Genomic DNA, 12,637 nt, shown 5'->3' on the forward strand with positions numbered 1-12,637 from the left:
CACCTTCTTTCCCCTTTCCCTCTCACCTCTCCCCACCCTCATAAACACACAGCCTATTTAATTGCTTCTTAGTATCTCTGTATTTAAATTTTTAATCCTACCTCCCATATCTTCTCTATAAATCCTTCATCATTTTTGTTTCCCCTCCAAATCCTTCCTAACTTTTCAAGATCTAGAGGGCCTTGAGGCATCAGAATTAAATACAGAGAAATTTGAATTACCACCCCCCATCCCACCCTTGGTCCCTACATCCCGTGTCTGAGAGTTTGTATATATTTGGGGGAGACCTGGTAAAGGCATCTCATCTTCTCTGCACTTTTAGATTACACATTGATTCATTCACTCATTCAACAAACACTGATGGGCATCTCCTATAGGCTAAGCTCTGTGCCAGGTACCAAGGCTGCAACTGGGAATGAGGTACATGGTTCTTGACCACAGGAAGCTTATGGCAATGGTGGCTCAAAGTTTGACATTTGATATGGAACAATTTTACTCGTGGACTTAAAACAGCAGGATACATTTGTGCTTTAAAGAAGTATAATTACTGTACTCGCTTCCCTTCATTCCTATCCATCCCCATATGGATATGTACATTGAATTCATGTTTACTCTTCTTCCTGTTAGCACCTGTAGGTTTTTCATAGCAAAATGGGATCGGTGGATGTGGACATATTCCTAAAAGGCCATTGGAGGGAATGATGGAGGAAATACATTAGTCATGACTCCCCATCCTGGGGCCTCTCAACCTAGTTTGAGCTGTTTATGTTTATCAGATTCAAAGAGCAAGCTTTGATTGGCAGCTCATGAATCATAGGTTATGTAGGAGGAAACTGCCTTTGGAATAAAATCTCAAAATGAAAGGATACAGGCATTGTAAGGTAATTAAGCTTAGATTAAAAGAAAGCTTGGTTGGAGGCGGGTGTTATTCTAGGTAATTGGATTTTCAGATTAAATGAAGATTAACAAACAAGACCTTTTCATTTTAAAACATTGCTTTAAAATTCCCTACATGTATTGCTTAGTAAGTAAACAGAAGGAAACAGACAGTATTTGTAACTGGGATTTTTTTCTATAATGGTGCCAAGCAGTGACTCTAAATATGATTATTTTCCCACCACAGGGATAGAAGGCATAGAGGTAAGGCTGAATATGAACTCACCTAAAGATATCTCTGGAAGATTCTTCGTTTAAAAAGATTCCTTGCCACAGGAACTCTTATTTTCCTCTGCTTTGTCCTAAAATAGGGAAATTCTAGTACAGTAATCATTTTTGACCAAGTGATTCCAGTGAATTGGTTTACATTCATCCAGCTTTTGATCTTCACAGCGAGGCAGAAAGAGTAGGAGTGTTATCCCCATCTTTTACCAAGAGATGCTGCCATTCTGTAAGTACACCTTAGCAAAGATGGAATCCAAAAGGATAATGATTGTCCACAGCAATGAGGGCAGCGTTTTAGCCGCAGGCACCAAATTAGACGTGAGCTTGCTGTGCTGGCAGGCAGGGCTGTTCTCTGGGGCTGCAGAAACGCTGGTCACTGATCCGCAGGGGTAGTGATCCTTTGCCCCCGGAAATGGTTTCCTCTCAGACAAGTCCTTTTAGACACTTCACTATGCAATAGACCTGGTGGTTCTGGAAAAGGATCCGGAGGGAATGGAGGAGAGGCAGGTTAGAGGCAGCTTCCTCTCCACCTGTGTGTCCTTCCCCACTGGACTGTCAACCCTGTGAGAGCAGGGACCATGTCTGGCATGTCACTGTTAAGTTCAGTACCAAGCTGAGTGCTTGGCACACGGCAGCAAATGTTTACAAAAAAAGAGAGAGGCTCTGAGCAGGAAAAGATGGATGACAGATGCTCACATGGATGAAATGACCAACGGGCATCAGTGGAAAGATCCCATAGAAAGATCCCTGGTCTAGGAAATCTTAGTCTCAGTTCTGCCACTCTCTCTAGCACACAGATAATAGCACACTTTCTGCCCCGTGGTTATAATGAGGAGACAAACAAAATAGAAGTGTCAGTGCTTTGAAAGGCACACTGCATTATGTTAACAAAAGCTATGTCAGCTAAGGTGTAATTCTGACAAGAGCATTTTCTTTTGGCTTTATCCAGTCTTCCCTTTCAAGCCCTGATATCTTTGACTCCCCAAGTCCTGAAGAAGATAAAGAAGAACACGTTTCGCTTGCACACAGAGGAGTGGACGCATCAAAGAAAACTTCAAAGACTGTTACCATATCCCAAGTGAGTGGCCAGCCATGGCGAGGGTGTCCTGACAGCACGGGATCCCTGCCTTTACGTGTATGCTCTGATGATGAGTTATAAACCAAACAAGGATAAACAGATGTCTTAGTCATGTGGGGCTGCTAAAACAAAGTGCCATAGATTGGGTGACTTATAAACAATAGAAATTTATTTCTCACATTTCTGGTGGCTGGACGCCCAAGACCAGGGTGCCAGCATGGTCAGGTTCTGATGAGGGATCTCTTCAGGGTTGTAGACTGCCAACTTCTCATTGTGTCCTCACATGGAGGAAATAGAGTGAGAGAGCTCTCTGGGGTCCCTTTTAGAAGGGCACTAACCCCGTTCATGAGAGCTCCACCCTCATGACCTAATCACCTTCCAAAGGTTCTATCTCCCAATACCGTCACAGCGGGGGTTAGGATTTTCATATGAATTTTGGAAGGACACAAACATTCAGTCCGTTGCAACAGGCAACACAAGTTTTTGTCATTCTTGGGTGACAGTGACTTTGGTAATCAAAATCCCTAAGGAATGTGACAGTCTCCAAAACTGGGCAGAAACCCATGTTTTCTCTTGTGGTTTGATCTCCTCGTCATACCATCAACCATACATACACACACACACACACACACACACACACACACACACACACACAATGCCCTCGCACACCACCACCACCACCACCACCACCACCATCACCATCACAAGAACCAAAACAACTTTAAAAACCTAGAGGTGTCTAGAAAGACTACATTAAATATATTAAATGCTGTGCCCTCTGCCCACAGATTGTGACTTTTATGTTCAAAACTGGTGGTGTCACAAATTATGGTTGGCAGTTCATGAATTTGAATAACTAATGGGATTTCTTAAAGAAAAGCTCATTTGGATTCGTTTATTAGGATAAATCTATAGTCATTTTAATGTTTAAAATGTTTAAAAACATTAATTTCATTGCACGCCCAGGGGATGGTATAGCTCTTTTATTACTGACTTGTGAGGAACAAAGAACACATTGTTTACCAACTGCATGTGGCTTCTGAAGGGTACCCTGTACAAGTTCTGTTCGTCCTATGATTGTGAAGTAAGATTTTAAAATTCCATTTTCTCATGCTAAGAGAACCCAATCAATTGGACTTATTTTCTGTAAACATTAGCAGCTGCCTTCTGTCTAAAAGCAGAAAATGGAAGTCATTTTTAAAGCACTCGAAGCACGAATTAACACAAAGAAATCAAAGGTGATGTGGAATTTTCTTCTGATAGATTTAAGAATTTATATGTATAGCTTTTCTTAAAAATCTGATACAGTCAGCAAAAACATGATCCTATAAAACAGATCGATTGTAATTATTCACAAAACTGAAGCAGTCTTCCTTTATAAAAGGCTTCCATTTACAGAAATTGGATTTAGATCCGTCTTTTCTGGTGACCATAGGAATGCCTATAGTTGCAGCCTCTCCGACGTCCCTAGGGTGTCTCTATAGTGACATCTACTGGTGGGCAGTGGCTCATCACGTTGCTGAGTTGCACTGTTCTATCCCATTAGCCTATTTCACTTGCCTGGAGTTGTCATGTCTTGTTTATTGCTTCTAGAAATTCCACCTGAACTAATTTGATCAGGGCATTTGGTGGCCTATACTCTGTGAGGGCTTATAACGAGTGCTTGTTAGCTGAAATGGGACGGGAGAGCGAGTCACGTAGGAAATGCAAAAAGAAGCGTTGATTGAAAAAGTGCCTGGAAGTCAGTCAGTGTGAGCACATCGGTGGGCTGAGGGAGGTGCGTGATAATGCAAGGTGGGAAATGGGGAAAAGTATGAACCCAGGAATAGAAAAGAAGCGAAGGAAATCAGGTCAGGAGAGCACGAATCTTCAGACTCAGGCAGCCACGGTCACTGTACCAGGCCTGAGGGTCCAGCTGATGGGGAGGGAATTGAATCTCAGTTCTGCTGCTTATGAGCTGTGAGACTTGGGGAATTTCTCAGCCACATCCCTAAGCCTCAGTTTCCTGCTCCGTCAAGCTGTGTGCCAACTAATCCTCATTTCAGTTGTCAGCCCGCGTCCGGCATGTAACCAGAGCTGCGTAAATGTCAGTCCCTCGCCCCTCTGACTATGACTCCTGCTAACAATAAGCACAGGATGGTGGATCGCTCTCCCTGGCAGCAGAAAGTGATTTTCCTCAATGATAAGTTGGCAGAGAAAAGGCGAGCAGCAAGGCTGGGAATGATGGCCCATCTGCTTCTGGCTGACTCTGCCCAGTTTCTCCCTGTAGCACAGCCTGAATCCAGACTCTGCCTCCTCACTGTGCCAAGCCAGCCTCGTCTTGGCTCCCGGCCTGGGCGCCGGCAGCCTCAGCTCCCTCCCCTCCCCCGCTTCACCCCCCAATGTCCCGTCTACTACCTGCCCCCATCCGCCGCACCCCACCTGTGATCTCACCTTCCCTTGCAGCTGCCGCCTCCCCTAGGCCTGCTTTGTGCCCCTGTTCCCCCGACCCATGACCGTCATGTTCCCCGTGCCCTCCAGGCCCCCTCAGGGCACTTCTCCATCAGGCCTCCCCTGCCTGCCTCCTCCGTCTTCAGCCTTGGCTCTTACCCTCAAGACACCTCCCAGCTCAGGGTCTCCCCCATCTTTGAAAGCAAACAAAACCCTTCCTTGATCCTGCCTCCTCCTGAGGCTTCTCCACGAACACCCTCTCCCTTTCTCCCATCTTCTTTCCTCAGCCGAGTGTTTGGAAAGAGAGTTCTAAACTTGCAGGCCACGCCCCTCATGTCCCGTGCAGGCGCTCACCTGCCTTGATCAGATTTCAGTCTCCCTTGGCTCCACCAAATGGACTCCCCCCTAATTCTCATCTCAGCATCCTCTGGAAACTCCTCCAGGAGACTTCCATGACCCAGGCCCCCTCCTGGTCTGGCTCCATCCCCTCTCAGCACTTTGTCCCAGTCCCCAAGGGCTCTCCCCTCTCCCTCCACCTCTTCAACTTGGGGCGTCCGCAGGGTCCGTCATTGTGCCTCTTCTCATTCTTCGTCATCCACCCCCATGGCTTGCACTGCCTCTGGTGATTTCTCTGGCCCAGCTCACTTTTTCAGTCATCGGCTCTACCCATTGGCCTTCCCCCTTGGCCATCCCTCAGGCTCCTAAAATTCCGTGTGTCCAAAACTGAGATCACTGTTTGGGCCTTCAGTCTGTTCTTCCTCCCATGAAAGGGTCAACCCTAACGCCTCCTTCCTCCATCCCCACCCATGGCCCTTGATCCGTACTTCCTCCTCACCCACTACGGCCTGTCCAGGACCACATCCTCCTGGCCTTGGGGTGCCTGCTCTGGGAGGGCAGGGACTGCGTCTCTTGGTTGGATGAGCCTGCCATTGCCGCATCTCTCAAAGCTGTCTTCTCTCTATCCTCTTGGCCGCCGCCTGAGTCAAACCCTCACCATTTTTAGCTTTCACCGTATGAGTCTCCTAGCAATTGTCTAGACCTCCAGACCCACCAGACCTTCAGCCCTTCTGCAGCCACAGTGATCTTGAGCTCAGCAGGCGATCTTTTTAACCCTTTCCACAAGCCCCCTGTGTGCGCCCTACATCTCTCTTGCCCCCCTGACATTCTGGCTTCCCGTGAATGCAGTTCACTCTCGGGTCTCCAGGCCTCTGCTAGCACGCTCCCTCCTCTAGAACTTCCCCCGCCCCCCCGCCCCCCACTTACTCTTCTCTGACCTCCTCCTCCAGGATGAGGCTGTGGGCTCCTGCCTGATGCCCTCCCTCTGGGATGCTTGGTCCCTTGTGTATATTCTGTATATATATTCTGTATATACTTCTGCGGCGCTGTGTGCCTCCCACCCTGCGTGCATGCGTGCACGCTCCCCCCTCATCTACAGTGTGTTGGTTGGTCTGTCTGTCTGCACCTCACTGGGTTCTAAGCTCCTTGAGGGCCAAGAAAATGTTTTGCTCACTTCAGGGTTTGCAGAGCCTAGCGGGTACATGGGCCTCTGGATGTGTACATTAAACCAGTCAGGAACTACCTGTTCAGAAAGGTGGTCAAATTTAAAGTTCATAAGGGGATGCCTGCACCAAGTAGGCCCTGGGGGCTTGTGGATGAAGGAATGAGCGAGTGAGTGGAGTATACGGAGGGCTGCGGGGACGGGGATGTAGATAGCGGGTTTTAGTAAACAGGACGGGGAGGTGCAGCACACGAATCCCTAGCCTGAATCCTCTCTGTCCTCACTCATCACAGGTGTCCGACAACAAAGCCTCGCTGCCGCCCAAGCCGGGGACCATGGCTGCGGGCAGTGGCGGGCCGGCGCCTCTGTCCTCAGCAGCATCCTCTCCCCTGTCGTCCTCTCTGGGAGCAGTTGGACACAGAGCCAACTCCCCGTCTCTGTTCGGCGCGGAAGGAAAACCAAAGATGGAGCCTCCAGCCAGCAGCCAGGCGGCCGTGGAGGAGCTGAGGACACAGGTCCGGGAGCTGAGGGGCATCGTCGAGACCATGAAGGACCAGCAGAAGTGAGTGTCTGCGGCCCCTTCTGTAACTGCCTCCGGGGGTTGCTTTCCACCGGCTCAGGGCCTGGTTCTGCCACCTTGGGGCCCAGCCTGTCCCTGAGGGTGGGCCGCCTCCCTGGGGATGGTGGCAGCAGGGCTGGGAGTGGGGGTGTGAACCCGAGGAGCTTCACTGAGCTCGGCTCCACGTGTAAACTGGCCCAGCTGCACACGGGCTGGCGCCGGGGCATAGGGGGAGGAGTCAGCTACAAGGGACGTGCTCAGCAGGCTGCGAAAAAGAAAGATCTTCAAATCCCCAGAAGACACCACGGCAGTGGTGCATACACCACTTCTTAATAATCCCAACAGCCAGCTTTTCTTCTAGCACCAGAAAAATGGCAATTCCTTCAGTTAGCTGCCCCATGAAGGAATTGGCTTGCGTTTAGGGGTACAATGTATGCAAAAGATGCAGGGACTCTTTAAACCTGAGGCTTGACACTCATCAAGATGTTCTTACCAGGAGACTCGAGCGGCCTCTGTGCGTGCCTGCCCACACGCGCTCCGCATCTCTGATCCTCAGGGGGCGCTTAGATGGGGAGAGGGACCTGCAAGCCAAAATAAATACCACACGCATATCACCCAGGATGCTGTGTGCAGTTCAAAAATAATGGCAAAAGGATTAGAAGTCAGGAGGCACTTATCTGAATAAACGGAGGCGCAGAGAGTTTAGGGATCCGTTGGCTCTTTCTGGAGGGAACGGGGGAGGCATCTCGAGGTGTTTCCTGAGTAGGATTTCGAAAGCCGACCTAGCATTGCCAAGAGCAGAGCACCCCAGCAGAGGGCACAGCACGGGCAGGTTCACAGGCGCATGGAGCGGCCCGGCAGGTCAGTGCACTCCTGGTGCCTGGCCGCCCGGATCGGGAGGAGCCCGGGGCAGTGGCGGGCAATGGGGCCACAGACCCGCAGTCACACCTTCGGGAGGATGCCTGCAGCTGGAGGGCCCTGAAGTGTTTTGTGTACTTTGGGGAATAATTGGGTTAAACAAAGTTACTTTCTTCTCCGAAGGACTGCTCAGAGCCTTCACTGTGCATGGGAAGATGGAGGATAACGTATGCAGTGTTTCCCAAACGTACTTAATCACGGAGTCCATTTTTTCCCTAGAACATTCTAGGACAAAGCTTCCATGGAACTCACTTTGAGTACTATGGCTCTATTCGCTTCTGTTCCACTCAGGCTGGAGGTGTCATATGAATTGGGGGCCTCTTGGACTCACCCCCTGCCTGGAAGGGGCTCATCAGATAAATATGCAGAACCACAGGATGGGACTAGAGCGGGTCTTGAGGGGCCAGCCAGGCTGCCCCTAACTCTTCCAAGTCCCCAACTCGTATCTGACCCGGCACAGTATAGCTTTGCATACCCAAAGGCCCCATCCGTGTCCAGGCGACAGGTGTCCCCTGCCTGGACAGTGACCCGACAGCACCAGTACATCCCAGAGCACTGGTTCTCAGCCTTCTGAACAAGACGGGTCAGACACTCCTGGATCCAGGGCTTCGTCCCTTGGGGCCCTCGCTCTGAAAAGTGCCCGGAACTTTTCTGAAATGGCCTGTGCCTGAGTCTGGAGTGCAGAATCGCCAGTGCCTTGGGGCCACTCCACCCCTTTGTTCCTCTCTCCACTGTGAACCCGGGCATGGATGGCTGCACTTGTCCTTCCCCAGCCAACATCTTCTTGAATCAGACATCACAGTGGCCCCTCTCCAAGGCCTGCCCTTCACAGCCTTCCTCAGCTTGGCCCTCACGCCCAGGAGCACTGGGTCCCCCCCAGTCTTCCACCTTAGCTCTTGACGTCACTTTCCTTTCAGCCTTTGGCTCAAGTCTGTGCTGATTCCCGTCATCCCCAAACATGCAGTTCTCACCTCCCTGCTTCTGTCCTGGCTCTTCTCCATCAACTCCCCCATCTTCCTCCCTCCTCGTAGACGTACCCTTTTTTACTAGTTCAAGACTTAGCGACTATCTTCGCACCTCCCTCCCCAGCTAACTCCCCAACCTGGACTGCTGGAGCATAGCGTGTGCTTGAATAAATGCAGGAACGCAGCACAGGTGGTTAATATCAGAGAACCCAACGTGTTGACAGCAGTGCTGGGACACTGACCCAAGTGCAGGGACCATCGTGGTGCTCATCTGAAGTGAGCAAATGCTACATAACATCGACCTTGTTTCTTGTGCTGGTTCTGCGGTGTTTGTGTTTTGATTTTCCAGTCCAGTTTATAAAAACGTGTGCGTAAAATGGAGTGTCTGATACCCTAAAATGGAGTACAGCTCTCTGACCAGAGTTAGGATGGTTGCAGTGTCCTAAGTGTAGAGCCTGAGTTTGCAAGATGATTAGTTTTGTTCTACTTCACTGTTTTCTGTTGGGAAGGGCACTGGGCTGTGTGTTCTAACTCGTGTCTACTTTCTCTATGACATGATTACCATATCGTTAGTTCAGTTCTTTTACCTCCAAGTTTTCGGGTGTTACTATTTGCACGATTTTGTGAGAATCTCTGAAAACGTACCAGTAACCTTTCAGTAATGTAAAACTCTGTGAAAATAAAAGAAATATATATGGAGTGGTAAAAATGTCTGCAATGAATATTATTATGTAAGTCCATGTAAAGACCAGTGATTCTATAATAAAGGACTAGTTAGAGGGAAGATGACCGAATATGAGCCTGGATACCTGGAGTGTCGTCATTGGGCAAGTCAGGCCACCTCTCTGGGCCTCAGTTTCCCCATCTTCTTTTAGGAGAAACTTGCACTAAGGGATTTCAAAGGTCATTTCAGACCTACTATTTGATGGCTACATATTTGGGGAGCCCAGAAATAAAGGCCTTTCCATCTGCAACAGGCTTTAAGCAATAGCCGTGCAAAGAAAATATAATGTAATGTTCTGTCCACACTTTCTTTGTAAAAGGATCAGATGGATTTTGTAATGATAAGAGACTTCATATCTCTTGTCGGGGAAGTCTGGGCTTTTGTTTAACTTTGTCATTTGCTTTCCAGACGAGAGATTAAGCAGTTACTGTCAGAGTTGGATGAAGAGAAGAAAATCCGGCTTCGGTTGCAGGTGGGTCCCTTGGGGTCCTGTTGCCCCGTGAGAGGCTCATTTGGGGGTGGGAGCAGAGTCCGGGCTTTATTTTGAAAATAATTGAGGGAGGAGATATGGGGCTATATGTATATGTATAGCTGACTCACTTTGTTTTAAAGCAGAAACTAACACATCATTGTAAAGCAATTATACTCCAAAAAAGATGTTAAAAAAAAAAAGAAAAGAAATGATAGTTACTTCTCTACCAATTTCGATGCGCTTCCTGTGAGAATTTTCTTAGAACTATATAGCCCCCCTTCACATCCTCTCCTGGGATCCAGGAAGTCTTGGGGAAGGGAGGCATTAGCAAACGTGCCCCAAGTTGGGTTTCTCATTTGGAATTTATCTGAAACATCTCCTCTGTGAAAAGTTCCCCTCAGTTTTCAGAGGCCTCATTGTCGTAACTGCCAGAGGGCATATGGTGCCAGGGAGACCCCATTGGCGCTTCTGTCATGCCGCTATTGGGACCCCAAGGACCACAGCCGGCCACACTTGGCACTTGCTCCTTATCTCTTTACTTCTCCCTGACAGCCGTGTCAGTCCTGCAGGGCATCAGAGCTGTGTCACCCTCTCTCTAGCCTCCCTCTGATCTAACTCAGCCTTTACCAAAGGGTAGAGAGTGTATAGGAGTTGGGAATGGTAGGCTTTCAGCTCTCATGCAGTTGGTGCCCTTGGTGGTGACTGGGATCCATGGTGCTTAAAGGATAGGTAACTGCTTGTCATCACTTTGCGGGTGCTGATAGACACCCCCTTGGGCCCAACCACAGCTGCCTTCCAGACCTGCCAAGTGGTCAGTGTGTCAGGACACGCTGCTCCACCCTCTGGCCAAGGAACTGAAATTACTGTTGTATCATTGCTTTTGACAAATTTTGGATACTGGTAGCCTGGGAATTCAAACATCCCCCCTTTCCTAGCACTTCGAGTTGGTGTGCCTGTTCTTTAGGTTTATGTCAATTTCGGGCATCATGATCAACTCTTCATTCAGATGTCATTTCACCCATTTCCCCTTTCAAATTGTCAGGTTGACTATTTGCTCTCAATCAACCAGGTTGCTTATCTTTCAGCTTTTATCCAACCAGCCAATTCATTGTGATTTTGTTCGGCTCTTGTTTTTCCTTTATAGATGGAAGTTAATGACATAAAGAAAGCTCTTCAATCAAAATGAATACTTGATAAATGAAATGTCGCATTATTCATCCCAAGTCCAAGACTCAAATTTTCCGCCCCAGCCAAAATAACCTTGTGCCAAAAGATGAAAAATTGCCTCAACATGTCCCTGTTTGAAAGATCAGCACAAAAGTCTTGATAGCACAACACAAATTCCATCCAAGAGGAGACTCTTCCCCATGGTATAGTCCTGGGTCTGGCACTGGTTGTGACTTAAACAGAGAAAATTGTGCTAAAGGCTTTTTTACTATGAGATCTCACGTGAAACGAAAACTCAGGCAGTTTAGTCCATAGTGGTACTATTTTGATGATATTTTCCATTAATAAAATGTAATTTTAGAGTCTTCGTTTACAAGCTTTATAATTTTATGATTTTTTTAATCGTGTTTTGCCACAGATTCCCCCAGTGTTTGTATCACTCATAGTCCAGAGCGAGCATCCCATTCTTTTGCTTTAGGCGGAAAGCTGCCTCGCTCTGTGTCCCCCTCAAGGAGTCTATTACATATGCAATTTTAGGTCCAACCTGTCCCTCCTCCTGCCAGCAAACCCCACCACCCTAAGATAAATTTTAGCTTATATATGATGGTATATTTACAAAAAGAGAAAGAGAAAATCTGGTATTTGCAATGATCTGTGCCTTCTTCTTACCACCCTCTTGATTGGAGCTTTTGTGATGCAGCTACCATGATTTAAAAAACACACACACGCATTTATTTTTTTTAGTCACTTATCAAAGTCTACTAGAGGCCACTGTCTTCAAAGCTTCTCTCGCCTAACCAAAGGTCCTAAGAGGAGACAGCTGTGAAGTTGGGCGTGCTCTTTGGTACCAGCTGTGACTTTTAAGTTCTCCTAGTTTTAGGTTGTTCATGAACTAGAAATGTCACCCCTGCTTGATTTTTCATCAGCCAAGTTAAACCCCTGCTTCCTGTCCTTTGCACCTTTTGAGTGAACGGAATATGCATTATTAAAGCAAAAATAAATAAAAGTAAAATGCAAATGAAAACAAAGGTGGGGGGGAGTTGTATTATTTCCTGCACTAGGCTATCCACGTGTGCTGTTGTTGAAGGTGTACTCACATGATCTCATTTGCCTTGCTCTCTTGTAACCCCTTCCTCAGGTCCAAGAGAAAGGGGGGAGGCGCTTGTTGAAGCGTAGCCATTGGATCTCTCTTGCATTCACGGAATTGCTTTTTCCGACCCGAGGAAACTGGTGTTTGCTTGTCCGCTGTATCTTTGTAGCCAATGAAGAGTTCAGCTTTAGACTAATGTAACTGTTTTCTCATCCTTAGCAGAAAATAAGGGGAGCATACTGTATTGCAAGATAGTTTGGGGATTGGGGGGTCGGGGGGATGGTCCCTTCATGGCCCCTGAAGGTGTTTTATGTGTTTCTAAAAAGCTGCTTTGTCCATTCCCCGAGTTTTAGAGCGAAACTACTAAATATGAGTAGATTTGTACAACCACAAAGAATGAGAATTGATAACACTGAAGGAGCGATGCAAAAAAAAAAAATCATCACACGTTCTTGATCGTCGAAAGTATTACAAATGAATGTCTCTGCCTCTCTCCCTTCCGCTGCCTTCCTCTTACCTACTTGTTCAACCTTGTTGCCGGAGGCTGCTATTTCCCTCCGAGTATTTCCAGAGCC

The 12,637-nt window shown here is 47.8% G+C and overlaps 1 protein-coding gene across 10 annotated transcripts in view; it reads left to right on the forward strand.

The window, feature by feature from the left end:
* SH3KBP1 (SH3 domain containing kinase binding protein 1) overlaps window positions 1-12,016 on the forward strand; it is a 344,807-nt gene extending 332,791 nt beyond the window's left edge. For 6 of the 10 annotated variants that reach the window (XM_060002844.1, XM_060002846.1, XM_060002845.1 and 3 more), the window contains 4 exons: window positions 2,111-2,239; window positions 6,461-6,729; window positions 9,742-9,805; window positions 10,950-12,016. In XM_060002844.1, coding sequence (XP_059858827.1) covers window positions 2,111-2,239; window positions 6,461-6,729; window positions 9,742-9,805; window positions 10,950-10,991 — 504 coding nt within the window. In that variant the 3' untranslated portion in view covers window positions 10,992-12,016. The remainder of the gene's footprint in view (window positions 1-2,110; window positions 2,240-6,460; window positions 6,730-9,741; window positions 9,806-10,949) is intronic. The other 4 variants (XM_060002847.1, XM_060002851.1, XM_060002853.1 and 1 more) reach the window with 1 other exon arrangement.
* Window positions 12,017-12,637: the final 621 nt, after the last annotated feature.

This window comes from Delphinus delphis, chromosome X (genome assembly GCF_949987515.2).
Source record: "Delphinus delphis chromosome X, mDelDel1.2, whole genome shotgun sequence".
Taxonomy (NCBI): Eukaryota; Metazoa; Chordata; class Mammalia; order Artiodactyla; family Delphinidae; genus Delphinus; species Delphinus delphis.